Consider the following 23,725-nt stretch of genomic DNA (forward strand, 5'->3'; position numbering starts at 1 on the left):
AGGACAACTAGAGCCAGGCATGCAGACCCCCTTAGGATTCTTTCTCTTGTTAGTCACCACTATCACACCCTCAGCATGGAAAACAGCAGCCAGCTGCTGGCAATTTCTGTATCTCACAGCTCCATCCCCTGGAGCGACCAGTCCCTCGCTCTGCCCCCAGTGCAAATATCTCTGGGGTGGGATTCGTTGCCTCATTTTAGGTCAAGTGTCTATGTTAGGCCAGTCACCCAAGGCTGGGGCAGTGTCCTGTGGGTGGTTCAGCATGGGTCATCTCAGAACAAGGCAGATCCCTTGGGATGTAGGGAGAGGAAAAGGCAGGTTTCAGGAGAAATGATGTAAACTCCCCTATCCCCAAACCACAACAAACAGACTCTTTTGGAGGTAGATTAGGCTCAACTGGCTGAACGAGGGAGGGCCTCCAGGCATGATCTGGCCTGCAGCCAAGTTTGATTTGTCCCACATAGTGTTTTGAAAAAATGCAAATTAGTTGCCAATATTCACCAGTCAGGAGATTTCACACTAGAATCTCTTTTTCTGACTCCTCCTTAAAAATAAAAATTCTAGCCACACAGAGTCTGAAGTGTAAATGTGTTCATGGTCACGAGCTTCACAGCCTGGGCAGGGAGGGTGCTGACTGTGACCCTGCTGGAGGTCTCAAGGTGGCCAGTCCCCCTCTCAGGAGGGCCGCCTCCATTCAAGGGCTGTAGCAAGATTTCTCACCCTAGGCTGCCATCAAAGGAAGGGTGAGAGATTCATCCAAGCCCACTGCTCTTCAACCTGGATCCTTTCCCAGACTTCTCCCCTGGGCTCATTACATAAATGTTTATTTACACCTGTTCTTCCCCTAAAAGATTCAAGGTTTCAGTTGAAGGAGCCACATAACATGGGTGTAAGGAGGAAATACTTTAACTCTGACTCCTACTGTAATGCTGTTATTATTACTTGTTTCTAAGCCTCCTGGCAGCCAGAGGGAAAGGAAAAACACAAAGAGGTCTTTATTTGTTTAATTAATTAATTAATTAATTAATTTATTTATTTATTTATTTATTTTTGAGACAGAGTTTTTCCTCTTGTTGCCCAGGCTGGAATGCAATGGTGCTCAATGCAACCTCCGCCTCCCGGGTTCGAGCGATTCTCCTGCCTCAGCCTCCCAAGTAGCTGGGATTACAGGCATGTGCCACCACGCCCAGCTAATTTTGTATTTTTAGTAGAGACGGGGTTTCTCCATGTTGGTCAGGCTGGTCTCGAACGCCCGACCTCAGGCGATCCACCAGCCTCAGCCTCCCAAAGTGCTGGGATCACAGGCGTGAGCCACTGCGCCCAGCCTTTTTTTTTTCTTTTTTAGAAATGGGGTCTTGCTATGTTGCCCAGGCTGGTCTTGAACTCCTGGGCTCAAGCAATCCTCCCACCTCCCAAAGTGCTGGGATTACAGGCATGAGCCAGCACACCTGGCCCATCTTTTTATTGGTATGTCATAGAAGGGAGAGATTCAGTCTTCATGAAAGACAATTTTTTTCTGTTTTTTTTTTTTGAGACAGAGTTTCGCTCTTGTTGCCCAGGCTGGAGTGCAATGAGTGATCTTGGCTCACTGCAACCTCCGCCTCCCAGGTTCAAGTGATTCTCCTGCCAGTAGCTGGGATTACAGGCATGCGCCACCATGCTCAGCTAATTTTGTATTTTCAGTAGAGACGGGGTTTCGCCATGTTAGTCAGGCTGGTCTTGAATTCGTGACCTCAAGTGGTCCGCCCGCCTTGACCTCCCAAACTGCTGGAATTCCAGGAGTGAGCCATGGCACCCGACCTTTTTCTGGTTCTAAATATGAAAAAGAAATGCCTCAGATGGGATAGTAAAAACAACACAGTGGAGGGGAGGGAAGGTTTGACCCAGATGGCAGAGCCTACAGAAACAGGCCATTGCCCGTGGAGGCAGGATGTTTTTTCCATCTGCGAGGGGATGCCAGAGGACTGGACTAGGAGCGATTCGAGGTCAAGACCTGATAATAGTAAATCCTATAAAACCATTGATTTAAATTGCACATCCTTGGACAAGTTTCCTGAGCTCTCAGAAACATAACCAAACATTTTTGTGTCAGGCACTGAGAATGACAGATGATTAAAGCTCAAATAAATGTCCCCTGCCAGTGTCTGGCATTGTGCTCAGCTCCTGTCAGGTTCTCCGTATAGCCCTGTTCATTTCTTTTTTTTTTTTCTTTTTTCTTTTCCTTTTTTTTTTGAGACAGAGTCTCGCTCTGTCACCAGGCTGGAGTGCAGTGGCGCGTGGCGCAATCTTGGCTCACTGCAACCTCCGCCTCCCAGGTTGGAGCAATTTTCCTGCCTCAGCCTCCCGAGTAGCTGGGACTACGCGCCACCACACCCAGCTAATTTTTGCATTTTTAGTACAGAGAGGGTTTCACCATGTTGGCCAGGATGGTCTCGATCTCTTGACCTCGTGATCTGCCCACCTCGGCCTCCTAAAGTGCTGAGATTACAGGCATGAGCCACTGTGCCTGTCCAAGCCCCATTCATTTTCATATCACTCCTGCCCTACCTCCCTCATCGGGTGATGGCAAATGTTGGAGATAGTGGGGAAGAAAGCACTGTATAAACGCCATGTATCACATAGCTATCCTCTTTTTTTTTTTGAGTTGGAGTCTCGCCCTGTCGCCAGGCTGGAGTGCAGTGGCGCAGTCTTGGCTCACTGCAACCTCCGCCTCCCGGGTTCAAGCGATTCTCCTGCCTCAGCCTCCCAAATAGCTGGGATTGTGGGCACGCGCCGCCATGCCCAGCTAATTTTGTATTTTTAGTAGAGATGGGGGTTTCACCATGTTGGCCAGGCTGGTCTTGAGCCCCTGACCTCATGATCTGCCTGCCTCAGCCTCCCAAAGTGCTGGGATTACAGGCATGAGCCACTGCGCCCGGCCCATAGCTATCCTCTTGAACTCTACAGAGGCATGTCACGTACCTAGGCCTGGCACCAAGAATGTAATAGAGAAGAGGATGTCCCCGCATCAGAAGAGCTCACAAACTGGAGGTTATAGAGGTATAAACAGACGAACTATTATTATTAGTAGTAGTATTTTTTGAGAGGGAGTGTTACTCTGTTGCCCAGGCTGGAGTGCAGTGGTATGATCTCAGCTCACTGCAACCTCCACCTACAAGGTTCAAGCGATCCTCCTGCCTCAGCCTCCCAAGTGTCTGGGACTACAGGTGCACGTCACCATGCCAGGGTTATTTTTGTATTTTTAGTAGAGACTGGATTTTGTCATGTTGGTCAGGCTGGTCTCAAACTCCTGACCTCAAGTGATCCACCCACCTTGGCCTCCCAAAGTGCTGGGATTACAGGCGTGAGCCATTGTGCCCGGCCAACAGACAAATTATGAAACTGTACCTGCAGCAAGAGAAGTATGTGTGCAGAACTGAAAACGGAACCGAAGAAGTGCCTAATTTTGGGGGAAGGGGGTTGTCAAGGAAGGCTTCCCGGAGGGTATGACTATTAATCTGGGTTCTGGAGGTGGAATAAGAGTTTTCCCTGCAAAGGGAAAAGAAGGCTGCAAGTGTTAAGCCATGGACTCCGGAGAGAACCTAGTCCTTTTTGAGGACTGTGAGTGGTGTGGCCAAAACACAGAATGCAAGTAAGCCAGTGGCCGGAGGGCAGGGGTATTAAGCAACCAGAAAGTGGCTTTTCAAGGAAGGCTTAGACTCAGACTGAGAACCCAATGACCTTCCCATTACCACCTACTCGAGGAAGACTTCCCTGGCCCCACTAGCGGCTTTCCCCATTACAATGCTAATCTTGTGTTGTGATTTTGTTCACGTCAGTGGGGAGCAGTGACCACATCTTCTCATCTTGGCTTGCAGCCTTACTGGCACTGGGCAGGGCCTCCTTAAAAGCTTGCTTGTTGCACGAATGGGGCTAGTTTCTTTGGAAGTCCTGCCAGGGGTTGCCTGTTTGCTTAGAAACCAAGATTTCAGAAAGGCTTGGAGGTTTCCTGGGCGTCAAGCTGTGTGCAGGTTTTTAAAATGCTTTGAGAGGTTTTGCAGAGTCCTGGGAGCTTTCCCATCATCTGAGAGCTGTCAGGATGGGGAAGGGCAGGTGTGTCAGGGTTCGGCACAGAACAGGAGGACAGGAGGCGGGAATGTACAGGGTCCCTGAGTAAGAATGGCTGCAATGTTCGGATTCCAGCCCTGGAGGGTGGCACAGGCTCCTCATTGTTCCGCCCCCTCAGTTCTTCACACTGGCTGAGCAGGAACGGCTTGGGAAGGCTGAGAGACCAGCTTTGGGAGAAGAGCAAAGGCAACAGGCTCCCTCAAAAGACTATCACAGTCTCAGTCAACCACCCTTACAGAGAACCCCTGGCAGGCAGAGCTTTTTTCTCCCTCCCTCATAAGGTACGAAGGGCTCAGTATTTGGAGCCTGGAGACCTAGGTGTCCAGCTACTGATTCACTGTGTGAACCTTGGCAGGTCCATTTCCCTCTATTTCTGCAGCTGTAAACAGCTGGAACTGATGAGAAAGTCAGAGGAAATCATGGAAGATACATAAAAAAGGAAATCCGAGTGCCAAGGCAACAATTTGAATGGCTAACATGGACTGAGCTCATGGACTAGCAATTGCCCATTGCATTTTTTTGTTTGTTTAGAGGCAGAGTTTTGCTCTTTCGCCCAGACTGGAGTGAAGTGGTGTGATCTCAGCTCATTGCAACCTCTGCTCCTTGGGTTCAAGTGATTCTCCTGCCTCAGCCTCCCAAGTAGCTGGGATTATAGGCACCCACCATGACGCCCGGCTAATTTTTGTATTTTTAGTTGAGACGAGGTTTTGCCATGTTGGCTAGGCTGGTCTTGAACACCTGACCTCAGGTGATCTGCCTGCCTCAGCCTCCCAAAGTCCTGAGATTACAGGTGTGAGCCACCGCGCCCGGCCCCCATTGCATTGTGTGTGTGTGTGTGTGTGTGTGTGTGTGTGTGAGACAGAGTTTCGCTCTTGTCGCCCAGCTGGAGTGCAATGGTGTGATCTCAGCTCACTGCAACCTCTGCCTCCCGAGTTCAAACGATTCTCCTGCCTCAGCCTCCCAAAGTAGCTGGGATTATAGGCACGCGCCACCACGCCCAGCTAAGTTTTTTGTATTTTTAGTAGAGACAGGGTTTCACCATGTTGGCCAGGCTCGTCTTGAACTCCTGACCTCGTGATCCGCCTGCTTCGGCCTCCCAAAGTGCTGGGATTACAGGCTTGAGCCACCGCACCTGGCCCCCCATTGCATTCTTATGGCAGCCATGCAAGTGGGTCCTCATTGCTGTTCACCAAAGGTATCTGACTCTCCAGCTGTCAACACATGGTAGGATTAAACTTCCCTGCCTCCTTGTGATAGGTGGGGCCATAAGACTAGTTCTGGCCAATTCGTTGTAATTAGAAGTGAGTACAGGCCAAAGAATCTAATGGCTAGTCCACAATTTGTCACTCCCTCCTTCCCTCTGCCACATGACTAGCAATGCACTAGAAGGCAGCCTGGGTCCCAGAGGGAAGAGGGCACAGAGCAGAGCCTTAGTGGACCCAAATTACTGTGGACATGAGACATGGATGAGAAATCAATGTATCATTGCAGCCAGGCGTGGTGGCTCAGGCCTATAATCCCAGTACTTTGGGAGGCTGAAGTAGGAGGATCGCTTGAGGCCAGGGGTTTTAGACCAGCCTGGGCAACATGGCAAAACCCTGTCTCTACAAAAATTAGAAAAATTAGGCTGGGCGCAGCTCACGCCTGTAATCCCAGCACTTTGGGAGGCTGAGAAGGGTGGATCACTTGAGGTCAGAAGTTTGAGACCAGCCTAATCAACATGGTGAAACCCTGCCTCTACTAAAAATACAAAATTAGTTGGGTGTGCTGGCACATGCCTCTAATCCCAGCTACTTAGGAGGCTAAGGCAGGAGAATTGCTTGAAACTGGGAGGCACACTTTGCAGTGAGCTGAGATCATGCCATTGCACTCCATCCTGGGAAATAAGAGCAAAACTCCATCTCAAAAAAAAAAAAAAAGAAGAAGAAGAAAAATTAGCTGGGCGTGGTGGCACATGCCTGTAGTCCCAGCTACTCAGGAGGCTGAGGTGGGAGTATCACCTGAGCCTGGGTAGGTCAAGGCTACAGTGAGCTGTGATTGCACTACTGCACTCCAGCTTGGGCAACAGAGTGAGACCCTGTCTCAAAAAAAAAAAAAAAAAAAAAAAAAGTATGTTGTTATCAGCCACTGGGATTTGGGAATGGTTGTTACTGCAGCATAACTTAACTCATTCTGACTAATATAATCTCCGTTTTACAGATGAGATGGGAGCTCAGGGGGATTTACTTGTTTGAAAATCACATAGTTGTAACAAACCCAGGCTTGAAGGACTCCAGAGCCTATGCCACTTGTCTGGGAGGCCACCATGATGGTTTTGTGGTTGAGTGGAGGCCTCTGTTCTCTGAGGCCACTTCCAGGCCTATGGATCTTTCCTTTGATGGGAAAGCACCATATGTATAGATAGGAGAGGGCCGTTGTCACTTTGGGCCCCTAGAGGGCAGCTGAACCTTGGCCTGTAATTACTGGGCAGGCAGTGTCCTCTAACCCTCTAAGCAGGGCACATGTGCAGGAGGATGAGGAGATGAACACGACTCAGGCCTTGCTCTCAAGGCCCTAACAGGGAGCAAGATGGAGGAATTGTAGATCTTGAAGTAGAAGAGACCGACCACATGAGGGCATCTGATCCCTATTTTAAAAGGCAACTGAGTCCCAGAAGCACAAGTTAATCTGATAGATGTTGCCTGATGAATCGTTGGCCAAAGTGGGGAGAGAACCCAGGGCCCCTGATTTCAGCCCAAGGCTGCTTATCTCACAGAGATCACGTAATCCAATGGGGCTGGGCCCAGGAAAGGCTCCCTTGCTCCAATCTGTCCAGGCAGAGCTGTGCCCTCTCCTTCCCAGCACCCTCTGTTCGTCCTTAAGTCAGGCCGGTTCTCAGGGCCTCAAAGCAAGGAAGCGCCAGATAGCTCCCCTCCCCCATCCACTGGGATCCCAGCACGTTGCCCTGGTAACCAGAGCCCAGCCAAGTTTGAGAACCTAAAGCTGTAAGGGGAGAGAAAGGATAAGAAGAGGGATAGGGGCCGAGCACAGTGGCTCATGCCTGTAATCCCAGCACTTTGGGAGGCCGAGGCGGGCGGATCACGAGGACAGGAGATCAAGCCCATCCTGGCTAACACTGCAAAACCCCGTCTCTACTAAAAATACAAAAAAATTAGGTGGGCGTGGTGGCGGGTGCCTGTAGTCCCAGCTACTTGGGAGGCTGAGGCAGGAGAATGGTGTGATGGTGTGAACCCGGGAGGTGGAGCTTGCAGTGAGTCGAGATGGCGTCACTGAACTCCAGCCTGGGCGACAGAGCCACAATCCGTCTCAAAAAAAAAAAAAGAAGAGGGATGGGTGCTAGGCCCACACAATCACCATTCATTCATTCATTCATTATTTCTTTCTAAAGAAATTTACTGGTTGGGCACGGTGGCTCATGCATGTAATCTCAGCACTTTGGGAGGCTGAGGCAGATGGGTTACTTGAGGTCAGCAGTTCAAGACCAGCCTGGCCAACATGGTGAAACCCCGTCTCTACTAAAAATACAAAAATTAGCCAGGTGTGCTGGCACACACCTGTAATCCCAGCTACTTGGGAGGCTGAGGCAGGAGAATCCTGAGGCTTGAACCCGGGAGGCGGAGGTTGCAGTGAGCTGAGATCCCGCCACTGCGGTCCAGCCTGGGCGACACAGTGAGACTCTCAAGAAAAAGAAACTTACTGAAGCCAATTCTTGCCAGTCCCTGGGGCCCAGAGAAGAAGATCCAGGAACTTCAGAACTGAGCTATCCACCCAGGCATGGTGGATCATGACTGTAATCCCAGCACTTTGGGAGGTGGAGGTAGGAGTATTGCTTGAGCTCAGAAGTTCGAGACCAGCCTGAGCAACATAGGGAGACCCCCGTCTCTACAAAAAATAAAAACTTAGCTGGGCGTGGTGGTGCATGCCTGTGGTCCCAGCTACTCTGGAGGCAGAAGCGGGAGGATCACTTGTGCCCAAGAGGCTGCAGTGAGCCATGATGGCGAAACTGTCTTCCAGCCTGGGCTACAGAGTGAAACCCTGTTCAAAAAATCTAATAACAACAACAACAACAACAAATGAAACAGAGCTGAGCTAATATGGTAGCCACAAATTAAAATAAAATAAACTAAAAAATCCAGTTCCTTGGTCACTGTAGCCACATTTTAAGTGATCGGTAGCCATCTGTGGCTAGTGGCTACTGTACTGGAGAGCACAGACATAGAACATTTCCATTATCACCGAAAGTTCTATTGCCCAGCGCAGCTCCAGAAGCTCACTCGCTAAAGAGAGAGACACACAGGAGAGCAGACCAGACAACACAGTGTTGTGTGGGCTGCAATGTCCTCCTCGGTAAAAAGCAGGTGATGAGGCGATTAAAGGAGATGCCAGGAGAATGCTTAGCCTAGTTCCTGACTCAGGGTGAGTGCTCGGAGGACATCTGCCATCACTGTACAGGATAGTACTATAGGATCTGTTTACATACCTATCTTCCTAGCAGACTGTGAGCTCCGTCCAGCCCTGGCATGGTGCCGGGCACAGAGCAAGTGCTCAGGAAATAGTAGCTGTTATCAGCACCATTGTTATTATCACCATTGCTATGACAGAGGCAGCCGAGGGCTTTGTGAACACAGAAGAGGGCTCCCATCCCAGCCCCAGGGCGAGGGGCTGGTGAGAGTCTGCATTGCCAGAGCCAGGCTGGGTGGCTTTGTGGTCCCCTCAGGGGCAGGCCTAGGGCGGGGTCCTCTTCACACCCTTAGGGTCTGGGTACAGGGTCCGGCTGGAGCAATCTGGGGCTCAGGGAATAGTTGTGGAAGGAGCTCTAGCCTCCAGGAACTCCAGCCCCCTTGAGGAAAGACCAGGTGAGTGGGCAAGATGGCCTGAGGGTTGCAGAGCTGAACAGGGCATGAAGGGCACAGAGGCAGAGCCGGAGGGAGATTGGCGCTGGGACCACCAGAGTGCAGCCATATTTGGAGTACCCCTGTTTTTACTGCAGACTCCCCAGGCATCGGAGTCTGTGGGAGACAGAGCAGACTTGGGGAGGGCAGGCTACAGGGAACCACCCCGCAGGTGGCCGTGAGTGCCAGCCTGGCCGTTACCAGCCTCCCATGACTCTTCAGGATTCCAGAGGCTCAGAGCAGCCATTCACAGCCGCCCACTCCTAGAAAGCCAGCCCCTCCCTGCACCAGAGCCCAGCCCAGCACGGTCTTTGGGGATGTAGCTGGTGGGACAGTGAGCAGAGGGCTGGGCCCTGTGCCTGGGGACTGTGGCCTAGAGGCTGAGCAGGAGCTGAGGAGGGGACCAGAGGGACAAGGCCCCTAAGCTGGCCACCATGGCCAGACTCTGGGTGCAGGGGAGGTGAGGGGCCTGCGTGTGCCTTATCTTCCCAGACCCACTGGATCCTTCTTGTCCTCTGATCAAGGTAGGTGTGTGTGGGGGGTGGAGGGTGTGTGGGGGGTGGGAGGGTGTGGGGGTTTGGCGGGGGTGGGGTCGGGAAGGACCAAGCAATCCATGGAAGATGGGAGTGCAGTGAGGGGATGGGGGTCGGGTGATGCCCTCGGATACCCTGTCCTCTGGCCTGCTCTGTGTGTGGGTGTGCACACTGAGGGGAGCTGTTTGCGGCTAAGTGCAGGGTAAACGTGTGTGCCCAAGTGTATGTGGTTGTGCAGGAGGGGGCAGAAGTTCAGGACTCCAGCGATAGGCCAGGCGGGAAAGGCTTGGAGGCCAGGACAGTCTTGGATACAAATATATGGCTGGAGAGGGATGAGGGGCTGGGGGCTCCATTGTGAGGGGTGATGCCTTCCCCGTCCAGTGTCCTGCCTTCCCCGTCCCTGCTGCAGACCTCAAGGACCTGGCTACATGATCACTCCCCTCCCCATGAGCCCTCTGGAACTGACTCCTCCCATCAGCCCTGGCCTTGTCCCCAAGCCTGCTGTGTTAAAAGCAACCAAACCAACTTTGTTCCAGAGGGTGAGTTACTTGAAGTCCAGAGTAGCAGGGAGTGGCCCACCTACTAAGACCACAGCCAGAGTCCTGAGCTTCATCCTCGACACCCCTTTGTGCCCACTCCCTACCCCTGGCAGTCCCGCTGCTTCCACCCCTGTGCAATGCAGCCTCCTCCAGCCCCAGCCTTAGCCCTGCCCCTTCCACATCCCACGGAGCAGAGAGTTTCAACTATGTCCTCATGGGATCCTTGCTTCAATTCTGTTCCCATCTGATCCCTCTGTCACACTGCCCGAGTGGCCGTTCCCACCCACAGATCGGAATGGGTCACATTCCCTGGCCTAAGTTTGCTGTAGCCTGGCCTGGACCCCAGCTCACCTGCGGCCTTGGCTCTCCCCTCCCTGCTAGATACAGCCTAGGAGCCCCTTTTTGGATTTTCAGAAAGATGCCACACTTTCTCACCTTTGGGTCTTCTGTAGGAATAGCCTCAGCTCAGGTCTAGCCTCCCGCCTTTCTACCCTTAATGCTTAGCTTGGCGGAGCCCTGCCTACTTCCTTGCCTGGCATCCCTGGGCATGGCAGGCTCTTCAAGGGTGGGGACCGTGGCTTGTTCACCAGATAAGCTCCTTCTGTGAACACTCACTGCCTCTCCATTTCCCAACCTCACTTTCTCCAGGGCTGGCTCTGTTTCTGACTCCAGCACTAGGCCAGCTCAGGGCTCTTTCTTGGTTCTGGGGCTCTAAGCCAAATTGGTCCTCTCTCATCCTGCTACCTGGACACCTGAGCTCCTATGTTGGCTGCTGTGGGTGGGAACCCATAGCCCTTTGGTTCTTTCTGGAAGAAAAAGGGAGAGAGGTCTCCAGTAAGCACTGCCCTCCTCTGGAGTCCCTGAACATGTATGTGACCTCCATAGAGCTGTCCGCAGAGACAGGGGCCATACTCAGGCCCAGGCAAAGGGAGACATAAGCCTGGCCTGAGATTCCCCATGCTGGAGGCAGACTGCTCACCGGACGTGCCCACCCCACTGTGTGGTGGCTGGCCGGGGTGGGGTGGGTATGAGGTACAGGTCAGTCTGCAGCAGGTAGGAGCCGTAGGAGGACAGGAGGAAGTTACATGCGTCCTCCACTAAGGACTGGACAGTCCCCAGAACCAGGCCCCTTCAGACTTGGCATGCTCAGCTGCTGGTCAGGAAGGGGAGAGCTGAGACCTCCAGGCCTGAGCTTCTCACCCCTGCCTGGCCCCTTCTCTCTGTTGACTGCCTCAGGGAAAGACAAACGACCTGGATGGACCACGACTTTGCTCCTGCTCCTCCAGAGATGCAGTCGCATGGAGCTCCAGGCCCGGGAACTTCCTTCTCCCATAGCCATGTGCTGGGGCGCCCTATCCGCCCCTCGAGACTCCCTGGAGGAGGGTCCCCCCTCACCCCCGTCCTCAGGAAGACCATCCATCTGGATACCTTCCCCCAAAGCCATATCCCACAGACCTCCAGCCGGCTGGGCCTTGGAGCCAGGACCCGGAGTGTGCCCCCACAGGAGATGGGCAGTGCTCTGGGGGCTTCCTTGAGCCCCCTGCCCACCAGCAGCCTTGTACCCAGGAAGCTCAGCTCCATCTCCTTGACTCTCCGTCAGAACAGCCAGGCACGGTCCCTGGATCGCCCACTTTCTCACTGGGAAGAGTTGCCTACCCCAGGAAAGAAGGCTGCTCCCCATGAAGGAGGGAGGGTGTCCTCGCCAGGCTCACCACCTGTGACCCTAGTGCCAGGGGGCAGGGTCCACTCTGAGGGCCCAGGGAACCCAGGTCTGACCAAATCCAGCAGGATGCTTGCCACGGAGAAGCCCCTGGTGAGTTCCTACCTAGCCTTACCTTTCCAATCCCGGTTAGCCCAGAGTGCACCAGTCCTTGCAGAGCCAGGCTCGTTGGGCCAGGGGCACCTTGTCTCAGTGACTGACCACATGCCTACCAGAGCTTCTCCAGGAAAAGGCAAGCCCCGGGTCAGGGGGATCCCCAGACCCCGGGGGCGTCTCCAAAGGGCCAACACGGCTGTGAATTTGACTGCTATGGACACAAGGACAGACCCAGCCAGACATTTAGCCCCAATGGCCACCAACAGACCTAGCTTGGCTATCAATTTAGCCACACCAAACACATCCGGACTGGACACAGGCACAGAGTTCCCTGCTCTGGATATCAAGCTGGGCACAGCCAGAGACTTGTCTTCGGTAGGGACAGTCAAGTCAGGCAAAACCATGAACTTGGCTACAGCAAGCACAATCAAGCCGGGCACAGCCATGAATCTGACTACAGTTGGGACAACCAAGCCAGGGATGGTCATGGATTTGATAGCCTCAGAACCAGACAAGCTGGGCAAAGCCATGGCTACAAGAAGCACAGCCAACCCAGATACGACCACAGAGGGCACAGCCATGGATTCAGCAACATCAGACCCAGTCAAGCCGGACACAATCACAGCTACAGTGGGCACCAGTAGGTTGGAAACAGCCATGGCTTTGGCAAGAGTAAACAGAGCCAAGCTGGGCACGGCTATGAATTCCCTTCCCTTGGACACAAGCACGATGGGCACAGCTGTGGGTTCAGTTGTGCCAGTAACCCCAGACCCAGCCACTGGGAAGACCACACTGGGCAGTGTTAATAACCTAACCATATCAGACGTTGTTACATGCCTGCTAATGCCAAGCAGATCCACAGACCCAGCCCTCAACAACACTAACGCTGCCACGGACAGAGCCACAGAGCCTGCCTCACTGGACCTGGCTACAGAATACAAAGGTAAATGCAGAAACTTGGTTGGGGATGGACTAGGCTGCCGGGGAGGGGGAGGTGTGTGAGCTTGGAGATGGATCATGCTTGCATGGGTTGGGAAAGGGAGGAAGGACTCTAAGGTCAGGGTTGAATGGGTTGGGAGAAAAGGAAATGGGGATTGTAGGGACAGACATAGGGACTGTACCCTGAGCTGGGTTCTAACCTGCCAGTCTGAGGTCAGGCTGAGGGAAACTATCAGAAAGAAGGTTTTGGCCAGGTGTGGTGGCTCATACCTGTAATCCCAGCACTCTGGGAGGCTGAGATGGGAGGATTGCTTGAGTGCAGGAGTTTAAGACCAGCCTGAGCAAAATGGTGAGACTGTCTCTACGAAAAATAAAAAATAACGGGCCAGGCACGGTGGCTCATGCCTGTAATCCCAGTACTTTGGGAGGCCGAGGCGGGCAGATCACGAGGTCAGGAGATCGAGACCATTCTGGCCAACACGGTGAAACCCTGTCTCTACTAAAAATACAAAAAAAAAATTAGCCGGGCGTGGTGGTGGGTGCCTGTAGTCCCAGCTACTTGGGAGGCTGAGGCAGGAGAATGGCGTGAACCCAGGAGGTGGAGCTTGCAATGAGCCGAGATCGCGCCACTGCACTCCAGCCTGGGCAACAGAGCGAGATTCTGTCTCAAAAAAAATAAAAAAATAAAAATAAATAAAAAATAAGGGTTGGGCACAGTGGCTCACATCTGTAATCCCAACACTTTGGGGGGCCAAGGCGGGTGGATCACTTGAGGTCAGGAGTTCAAGACTAGCCTGGCCAACACGGTGATACCCCGTCTCTACTAAAAATACAAAAGTTAGCCAGGTGTGGTGGCATATGCCTATAGTCCCAGCTAGTTGGGAGGCTGAGGCACGAGAAGCACTTGAACCTGGGAGGCAGAGGCTGCAGTGAGCCAAGATCGTGCCACTGCACTCCAGCCTAGTGACAGAGTAAGACTCTGTCTCAAAAAATGAAATAAGATAAAATAAAATAAAAAATTAGCAGGGCATGGTGGCATGCATCTGTGGTCCCAGCTACTGGGGAGGCTGAGGTGGGAGAATTGCTTGAGCCCAGGAGGTCAAGGCTGCAGTGAACCATGATTGTGCCACTGCAGTCTAGCCTGGGTGACAGAGCAAGACCCTGTCTCAAAAAAGAAAAAAGAAAAAAGAAAAGAAAAAGAAAGGTTAACAGGGTAACTTGTGGAGGAGCAATTATGGTGAGTCCTCCTTTTAGCATCTCCCGGGGTTGTTTGTTTCCTGAAGACCTGGAATAATCAGGTGATCAATAGGTGTGTCCAGCTTTAAAAGCAGTGGCTCACACCTGTAATCCCAGCACTCTGGGAGGCTAAGGTGTGTGGATCACGAGGTGAGGAGTTCAAGACTAGCCTGGCCAGGCCAGGCGCGGTGGCTCACGCCTATAATCCCAGCACTTTGGGAGGCCGAGGCAGGTGGATCACAAGGTCAGGAGATAGAGACCATCCTGGCTAACAAGGTGAAACCCCGTCTCTACTAAAAATACAAAAATTAGCCAGGTGTGGTGGTGGGCGCCTGTAGTCCCAGCTACTTGGGAGGCTGAGGCAGGAGAATGGCGTGAACCTGGGAGGCAGAGCTTGCAGTGAGCCGAGATTGCGCCACTGCACTCCAGTCTGGGTGACAGAGCAAGACTCTGTCTCAAAAAAAAAAAAAAAAAAACAAACTAGCCTGCCCAATGTGATGAAACCCCGTCTCTACTAAAAATACAAAAAATTAGCCAGGTGTGTAGGCTGAGGCAGAGAATTGCTTGAACCCGGGAGGCAGAGGTTGCAGTGAGTCGAGATTGTGCCACTGCACTCCAGCCTGGGCGACAGAGTGAGACTCCGTCTCAAAAAAAAAAAAAAAAAAAAAAAAAGCAAGCCTCCTACCTCCTACATGAAAATACTGACTAGTGCTTTAGGAAGTTGTGATTTGTCTAATAGGTAGTCTCTGCAGCCTCCTCTGGATGTGAGATAATGACCTCACCTGAGACTTTCCAAATCCATTTACACTCAGCCTTTTAGGAAGGTATCTGTTGCTTAAAAGTTGTCTTACCTGGATGTCTCTTTCTTGGTCCCCCACCCCCAGCCCTTTAATCCTGAAAGGTAAGTTGGAGCCTTGTATATATGGAAGTCCTACACAGAACTCTAAATAGGGCAACACAAGGGCTGGACATTCATTTGGTCTTAGAAAGCCTGTGACATGCCTAAAGTCACACCAAAGCTGGCTGGTGGCAGTAAGCTGATTGGAATCCAGATTGTTGAAATTTCTACTTTGGGCAGCCTCATTTCCAACATTTCAAGGGCTCAGAGTTTCTGGGTCTGGAAAGGTGCCTAGAAGGCATCCAGTCTAACGCCTGAATTGAGTCATTAGATTGTCAGACCCCTTTCCCTCCACCCTGCACACTCAGTCTGGGCACCTCACCTAAATTCTGGTCTTCACTTCTCCCTACGAGACCTCAGCACTCCCTCCATCTGCAGCCCAGCCCTGTCTCCTGAAGTGCAGATGTGGGCAGCCAGCAGCCTGCTAGGCTTATCTACCCGGATGTCTCTGGGGCATGTCCAGAGGTAGCCCTTTTCTTCTTGAACTGACTCCTGCCTCCCTGACCTCACTGTCTCAGCTGTAGGCATCGCCTACCTTCTGTCAGGTGCCTAGAAACCCGGGTATCCTCTTCTTCCTCATCTCTCTCTTGCCATCTCATCCAGTCTACTTCCTATCTTGTTGGTTTACCTCCTCAGTACTCAACTATCTGTCTGGATGTCCCCTCCTCTCCATCCTTCTGCCCCTGTGAGGCCACCTCCCACCCACCGGCTTGTTCCCTGTCCACACACAACTGCTGCAACGACTCACATATTGAATGGCAGCACTTTCGGCTTAATATCCGTCAGTGACTCACCATTACCTTCCATTAAAGTCCAGCTTCCAAGACTGCGTGCGGACTTCTCCAGCCTCTTATTTAGCTCTACACACCTGTCTGGAATTTTCTCTGCTTCAGCAACACCAAGGACTCTAGGCTGTCCACTAGCACCACGCAGCCCTCACCTCTGGAGCCCCTCACCTCCGCTGTCCTCTCTTTGCCGAATACCTCTCCCTTTCCATTCTTCCCTTCCACTCCCATTTGCCTTTCCATCTGGCCCTCATCTCCTCCAAGAAGTCTTCCAAGCCCCCTCTCCCCAGGGTGCCCACCTGCCTGCACCCTCAGTTCCCTGTGTGCACCCCAGCCCCTGCATTAGGACATTCCATCTTCCTGTTTCCTCCACTAGACCCAGAACCTTCGAGGGGAGGGATGGTTGTTCTTACCCCTGTGCTCCCAGGGCCTGGCAATATGCTGTCCACTAGCATCCACTGAATGCATGAAATCTTTTTCTAATGGACAAATTGAGGCTCAGGGAAGTTCCTGTCTGGCTCAAGGTTATTGGTTCATCATCCTGGAGCAGGGCCTGGAACCCGGGCCCCTGACTCAGGGCTCTACAGGCACCCGCGCAACACCCCAGCCCCCGCGTGACTCACGCGCGCTCACGGCCGCCCGCGGCTGCCACTAGTCCCCTGCGCACCCCCCCGCCCGTCCCCGTCGCAGCCTAGCGGGTAAGGGGCGGGGAGCAGGTCCAGGGTGAGAGACGGGACTGGGATGCAGGCACCTTTCCGGGCCAGGCACCTGGAGCCCGCGGGTGCGGCTCCTGGACCGCCCGCAGCCTGGTTCCGGGGCCAGTTCCCGCGTGCGGGCGCGGGCACCGCGGGAAGGGGAGGGGCCCTCGGCGGGGCCGACGGGCGCGCGGTCACGTGGTGCGGGTGGCAGCGGCGGCGGCTGGCGGCGGCGGCAACGGTGCGCGCGGACAGGGGCGGCGCGGCGCCGAGCGAGCCGAGGCGAGGTCCCGGGGAGGGCGCGGCGGCGCGGGGCGCAGGGGCGGTGCGGCGGGGCCGCGGGCCGGGCGGGTGGGAGGAGAGCGCGAAGGGGCGAGGCCCGGTTGCAGGGGCCGCTCGGCCCGGGGGAGCCCGCGCCCCGCTCAGCCTTGCAGCCCCGCGCCCGGAGCATCTCCCTGGAGGAACGGAGACAAAGGAGGATTCATGTCCAAAGGTAGGGCGGCCGGCCAGGCCACCGGCACCCGCCAAGAGGAGGCTGCGGCCCCGGCCAGCGCGGCTGGAGGCGCTCCTGGGGGAGGGTTTCCGCGCCGAGGAGCCCACGCGCGGTGACAGATGCGCGGACACACGCACATACGGTGGCACCCACCTCGAGAGAGACAATCTCGGAGAGAGGCAGACACAGGACGCGGGGAGACGCAGGGACCCACGGACAAGCAAGCAGGGACCCAGATGCGCACAGAAAGCCCCATGCTGGAGTACACCAAGACACGCACACACACACACACCACGCACAGGTGCCAGGGCGATGCCAGCCGGATGAGAGACCTGTGCACTGATACATACGTCCCCTCCCCCCCAACCCCCACAGGCACACGCTGAGACAGGCACCAGCTGGTGGTCTCCAAGGGAACCCGTTGGCCTCCAGAGGACTGGGATGGGGGAAGGGGTGTCCCAGGGCCCTCTGTTCCTGCGAATAGGAAAGGACCGAGAGAGCTTTCGTGATTCCTTTTTCCAGAGCCTAGGGCTGGAACTGGGGTGGGCTGGAATTGCCTCTGTGGGGGGTGGTGGGGTCTTGAAGGCTGCAGGGGGCTGAGGAAGATCCACCTTCAGGGTGGAAGGAAGAGGGGGGCCTACACTAAGCAGGTGCTATTTTGGAAAAGTACCCTCCCCCAGCTGCCACCTTCCTAACAGAGGGGTGGGGTCCCTGGGCCAGACAAAGCCAAAGCCATTCATTTGCCCGTAAAAGGAAGTGCCAGGGTCTTTGCTTAGCATGGGAATGGAGGGGCTGTTTCTGTGGGGGACTTGGCTGCCCCGAGTCAGGTGGATGGTGCCTCTCCCTGGAGCACTGATGGGGCAGGTAGCTTCTGGCAGAGGGTGCTGCAGGCAGATTCCCCTTCTCCAGGGGCCCTGGGAGAGCCAGGAACTGAGGGGGGCCCCAAGGACCGTCTAGCCAGGATGGCAGACTTGAGCTGCACCCTGCTGTGACCTGAGCTCTTCCCCACCCTTGGGGAGACCCCCTCCAATCCTTGTTGCAGAGGAAGGAGGTGGTCTCAACAATTCTTCTCCCTGGACTGTGGCGGAGACAACAGCCATTGCTCACGGGGGGGTCATTGCTTACTGGGAGTCATTGCTCACGGGGAGTCATTGCTCACGGGGGTCAGCTGCTCTGCACGGGGAGAAGCATCTGAGAGAAGAGAAGGGTGATGTCTCTGATACCTGCCTCACTCTGAAGCTCTCATTCACTCATCATTCATTCATTCATTTATTGAGGAGTGCCTGTGGAATGCTAGGTAGACTGGGGCACAGAGATCAATAAGACACGGCCCTGCCCTAAAGAAGGGTGAGAACTAGTAGGTATTTGTGCCAGATAATTCACATTCTTCATTCTATATAACCTTCATAGCAACCCAGCAAGGTAGGTTCTATCCTCAGTTGTCTGAGCAGAAAACGAGGCTCATAAGGGTCACCCAGTCAGGATTCCAGCCTGGGTCACCTGCCCATCTGAGGTTGACATGGTGGGACCAGGGGCATTGTAGGGACACAGGGTGGAGCTACAGAATCCAGCTCCAGAGCAGCGTTGGTTCTGTGCCCCAGAAGTCTTTGTTTATTTGTCAGGCACCCTTACCAGACAGGGGGCCCTCAAGGGCAACAACCTTGTCTGGGGTACATAAGTGTCCTTGGAATTTAGCCTAGGGCTTGGCTGGTGTAGACCCCCATTTGATAGCATATGAAATGGCCTGGATGCGATGGAATGAATGAATGAGTGAATGTGATGAGTACCAGAAAACCTGCAGCGGGCACAGAAGAGGGCCATCCATCAGATGGCAAAGCAGAGGCTTTCCTGGGAGTAACAGTGGGGTTGAATGCTGGAGGAGGAGGAGGAGGAGGAGGAGGGAGCCAGGGGTTGGAGCGGGAACAGGATCTTCCAGCAAAGTTTGTGGCACAGTGACCTGCACACATTTGCTGTACTTGGGGCTGATGGGTGGCTCGTTAGCATGTGACTGGCATGTCACTGGCATGTCACTGGCATGTGGTGGGGAGGCTGACTTGCCAGCAGGCACTGTGTACGGTGCACACAATGGGTGCTCATATGTGCTTGCTGGAGGAATGAAAGTGAGATCTACCAGGTCCTGGTCCTGTAGCGGGCCTGTGGTAGCCCCTAGATGCTGCTTGGGAATCTGGTAGGACCCTCTCTCCAACAGGGTCTATCTTTTGGGAGTGCTCTTTTAGGATGCTGCAGTTGACAGGCCAGGGCTGAGCAGGCCATGGTGAGAACACACACTTTATAGGAATCTTTACACAACCTCTCTTAAGTAAATACAAGGCATACTTTCCAAGTCTGTAAAATTGAGATAAGACCACCCCCCTAAACCATGTGGCTCTATCTTATAACACAGGTTGAGACAAAATGGGCTCAGCTGCAGAGGCATAAGGGGCAAGGGAAAGGCCCAGCATGTGTGAGCAGCTGGGCAGGAAAAATGGGGCATTGGTCCCAGTGCAGGTGTGCTGAGTGGGGCCTGTGAGCCACGTGCAAGAGTGGAGGAGCAGGGCCAGGCTGCTGAGAGTCAGCTGCTGCAGGGCTGGGCCAATCTTGCTGCTGTGTGGAGCTGCCTGGCTGGGAACAGCTTCTTGGGAAGTAAGAGAGAGCCATGCCAGGCCCTGGGGAGGTCCTGAGGCTTTGGTAGATGTGGCTGTGCCTGGGAGTGACAGAAGAAAGAACAGTTTCCCATTGGGAGAGAGGGTCTTGCCAGTACCGGTGGAAGGACCAGGTGGAGGGAGATGAGAGTAGACTCCTGGCTGGGTTTAGGGGTGGGAAGGGAACACTTCTGTCCCCTCTCCCTCCCGCCCATCTGCTGCTCCATCAGGCCTCCCTGTAAGGTTGAGACTCTGCAGGGTGTTAGTCATGAAACATAGGATTCTAGAACGGCAGAGCTGGAAGGTGTCCTCAAGAGCACATGGAGTCCAATAACCATGCTTGTGTAACTGGCATCTGGGAACACCTTCCTTCAACCAATGCTTTCACATGTACTGTTTCATTTCCCCTACAGACCTGAAAGGGGCTGGTGCAAAAGGGTCTGGGACTTTAAGATATTGCTCAGTGCCTTTTTTTTTTTTTTTTTTTTTTTTTTTTTGAGACAGAGTTCGACTTTTTTGCTCAGGCTAGAGTGCAGTGGCACGATCTCGGCTCACTGCAACTCCGCCTTCCGATTTCAAGCAATTCTCCTGTCTCAGCCTCCTGAGTAGCTAGGATTACAGGCGCCTGCCACCATGCCTGGCTAATTTTTGTGTTTTTAATAGAGACAGGGTTTCACTATGTTGATCAGGCTGGTCTCGAACTCCTGACCTGGTGATCCGCCTGCCTTGGCCTCCCAAAGTGCTGGGATTACAGGCGTGAGCCACCGCGCCTGGCCATTGCTCAGTGCTTCTAAGCATCACGTCTCACGAAAGCTCACCACAGTCTCAGTGATGATCTTTTCATTTTACAGAGGGGGATGCAGGCTCATAGTAGGGAGGTGGTCTTCCCAAGTCCACAAAGCTGAGAAGTAGCAGAGCCAGGCTCTTTCCACTTCACCCCACACCCCAGTCGTATGGATGGGGAAATGGAGATGCTCTATTCTGGAACCTGCCCTGGTGGACAGTGGCCTGATAAGGAAACCCACAGATTTCTCCTGTGTGTGAATACACCCATGATCCACTAAACCCAGGGGGGATGTTTGCCCTTCCTCACTAGGGAAGGGCTGGTTCCTCAGCCTCCTCTTTCATCTGCCATCCACCACTCCAAGAGCACACTGTGTCGTCTTAGGCAAGTGACTACCCTCATCTGGTTCTCATCCCCTCCCCACTGGTTCCACATATTCAGAACAATGGCTGGGAGGGTGTCTGGGCTCCTCCAGGTACAGACACCCCTACTTTGCAGTGGTGCTCATGGTACACAGAGGACATCGAGGCTGGGAGATGAGAGTGATAGCCACTCTCCAGAGAAGGGTAGCCCTGTTTGCTTCTAAAAGATGAAGCAGCCAAGGTCAGTGACAGTTAATAGATGTTAGTGCAGGATCCTAAAAAATCTTTGCCCTTTATTCGGGGAGGGAGGCATGACTCAGGTCTGAATAACCCCAGACATTTCTTGGACCAGTGGTTCTCAGCCAGGGCAATGGTGCCTCCCAGGGGACATTTGGTACCATCTAGAGACATTTTCAGTTGTCACAACCTGGGGGGCTACTAAGGTCAGGGGTGCCACTAATCATCCTGTAATGCACGTGACAGCCTCCCACAATAAAGAATAACTCAAATGTCATTAGTGCCAAGATGGAGAAGCCCACGGGTTAGACGCACAGATGTGGGCTTCAGAGCAGTGAGGTGCATTTGAAAGTGCCCAGCAACCAGAGAACCTGGCACTGGCCCAGATTTTACCTCTGACCTGCTCTGTGTTCTTAGTTGAGTTCTTTCTCCTCCAGCCCTCAGTCTCTTTGTCTATGAAATGAGGGACCTGGACTGGATGATACTAAGATCCTTTTCAGGCCCAACTTTGTATGATTCTGTAGCAAGAGAAAAATACCATGCTTTCCATGTGACCTCTGCTGTCCTCCTGTTCACCCCTCCGACCCCCCACTTTGGCTCTGCAGGGCTCCCAGAGACCAGGACGGACGCAGCCATGTCAGAGCTGGTGCCTGAGCCCAGGCCTAAGCCAGCGGTGCCCATGAAGCCCATGAGCATCAACTCCAACCTGCTGGGCTACATCGGCATCGACACCATCATCGAGCAGATGCGCAAGAAGACCATGAAGACCGGTTTCGACTTCAACATCATGGTCGTTGGTACGGAAGGCTGTGGGGCTGCTGCAGGCCTGGTGGCGGGCAGCACCAAGGATCCCATTTCTTTCCCCCAAATGGCTGTGACCCTGGCTCTTCTAAGATGAGCTGTTTGTAGAAGGGAGAATTTCACCATGCTGATCACAAAGGCCTGACCCCTGTCTCCCCTTAAGACTAGCTGACCCAGGGGTAGGAGCTTCGGGTGGATGCCAGCCCAGCCCCCCATCACCAGCTGGGTGTACACAGGCAGCGCCTTCACCACTCTGATCCTGCTTTCGGGTTTGTGACATGAGAGAATCAGCAATGTTCTTCCTTACCTCTGAGAGCTGGTGGGAGGATTGGATGAAGGGTGGTCTTATTTCTACTCTTTTGTAGTGCTTTAAAACTTTGAGAGAAGGCTGGGTGTGGTGGCTCACGCCTGTAATCCCAGCACTTTGGGAGGCCGAGGTGGGTGGATCACCTGAGAACAGGAGTTCGAGACTAGCCTGACCAACATGGTGAAACCCTGTCTCTATTAAAAATACAAAAAAATTAGCTGGGCATGGTGGCGCATGCTTGTAATCCCAGCTACTCAGGAGGCTGAGGCAGGAGAATCACTTGAACCTGGGAGGCGGAGGTTGCAGTGAGCCAAGACCGCACCATTGGACCCCAGCCTGGGCAACAAGAGTGAAACTCCATCTCAAAAAAAAAAAAAAAAAAAAAAAGGGTAGGAAGGGACCTTTGCCCCGTCTCAGTGAGATGTCCAGTCAGTGCTGAAAAAGGAATCTGGCATCATCCTTTTGTCCTCTTCCTCCTTCGTCCCCCAATCAGTCATGCAGTCCTGTCCATTTTATCTCATACATATCTCTTATGTCTGCCCACTTCTCTCCTCTCTCCTGCTGCCACCCTATACTGAGCTAGGTCTCTCACCTGGCTTGCCGTGGCCGCCTGACTCCGTGCTGTCAAAGTGCTAACTGCAGCAAGATAAGCTCAGCTGGGGCTTGGGCCAGAGTATAAATCATCTGGAAAATCTTGCTATAAAAAACCTCCACTGAGCTAAACGGTGTGCTCAGTGACAAGGTAGATTTCTCTCCTGAGGCAGACTTCTTATCTCAAGAACCGGTAGCAAATGGTTCAGGGACCCTGGTAGCTGGGCTACTATGGGCCACACTCAGAGTGGCACCAACCCTCCTAGCTCTCTGTCGCCTTTCCTCTCCAATCCCTTGTCCACCAGTGACCAAATAATCTTCCAACCTTGCAAAACTTATCAAGTCACCCAACTTACTTAAAACTCTGTAATAACTCTCCTTTAACCTCAGGGTAAGTTTAAACTCATAGACTGTCCTGATGCTACCTCTTCAGCTCATCTCTGACCGCTTCCTATCTAGCATTCTACTCCTCACTCAGAAGAGGCAGTGCTCTTCCACATGCCATGCTCTCTCCTACCCTAGAGCTTTTGCATCTGCTTTTCCCTCTGGCTAGAACTCATGACTCTTTTGAAATCAACCTTCCGGTTTCAGCTTAGTTGCATTTCTCCAGAAGTCTTCTTTAGTCCCAGAGAGATTGGGTTGGATTCCCTTGGCAATGCTGTTCCAATACCCTGTGGCTGTTCTCTTTCACAGTGGTTATTGCAACATACCATAACTGTCTGCTTATGTTTTGGTCGCTCTCACACTAAACAGCTCCTTGAGGGTAAGGATGATGTTTTTTTCACCACAGTACCTCCAAATTTTAGGACAACACTTGGCACCTAAGAATAATTAATGAACGAATGTTCTTAGAAAACATCTCAGAGCAAGCATGGCAAATCCAAGACCCGTGAGCCACTTCTCTCCCCAGTGGTGCGCATGGCAGACTGCTAGTCAGTCATGGCACATGTTCAGTGCTGAGCCCAGATGTAGCCTTTTTAACATAATGATCTAGGTGGCTACTACCAGATAAGCAGCAGGAATGAGAAATGCACCTTATTTACCATCCCTGGTCTTGTCCAATTTCCT

At 53.2% G+C, this 23,725-nt stretch overlaps 1 protein-coding gene across 4 annotated transcripts in view; it reads left to right on the forward strand.

The window, feature by feature from the left end:
* The first annotated feature begins 8,396 nt into the window (after window positions 1-8,396).
* SEPTIN3 (septin 3) overlaps window positions 8,397-23,725 on the forward strand; it is a 29,358-nt gene continuing 14,029 nt past the window's right edge. For 2 of the 4 annotated variants that reach the window (XM_054469961.2, XM_054469962.2), the window contains exons 1-2: window positions 16,636-16,933; window positions 21,564-21,755. In XM_054469961.2, coding sequence (XP_054325936.1) covers window positions 16,924-16,933; window positions 21,564-21,755 — 202 coding nt within the window. In that variant the 5' untranslated portion in view covers window positions 16,636-16,923. Of the gene's footprint in view, window positions 8,524-11,307; window positions 12,831-16,635; window positions 16,934-21,563; window positions 21,756-23,725 lie in introns of those variants that run through there. The other 2 variants (XM_054469960.2, XM_063662964.1) reach the window with 2 other exon arrangements.

Source organism: Pongo pygmaeus, chromosome 23 (assembly GCF_028885625.2).
Source record: "Pongo pygmaeus isolate AG05252 chromosome 23, NHGRI_mPonPyg2-v2.0_pri, whole genome shotgun sequence".
Taxonomy (NCBI): Eukaryota; Metazoa; Chordata; class Mammalia; order Primates; family Hominidae; genus Pongo; species Pongo pygmaeus.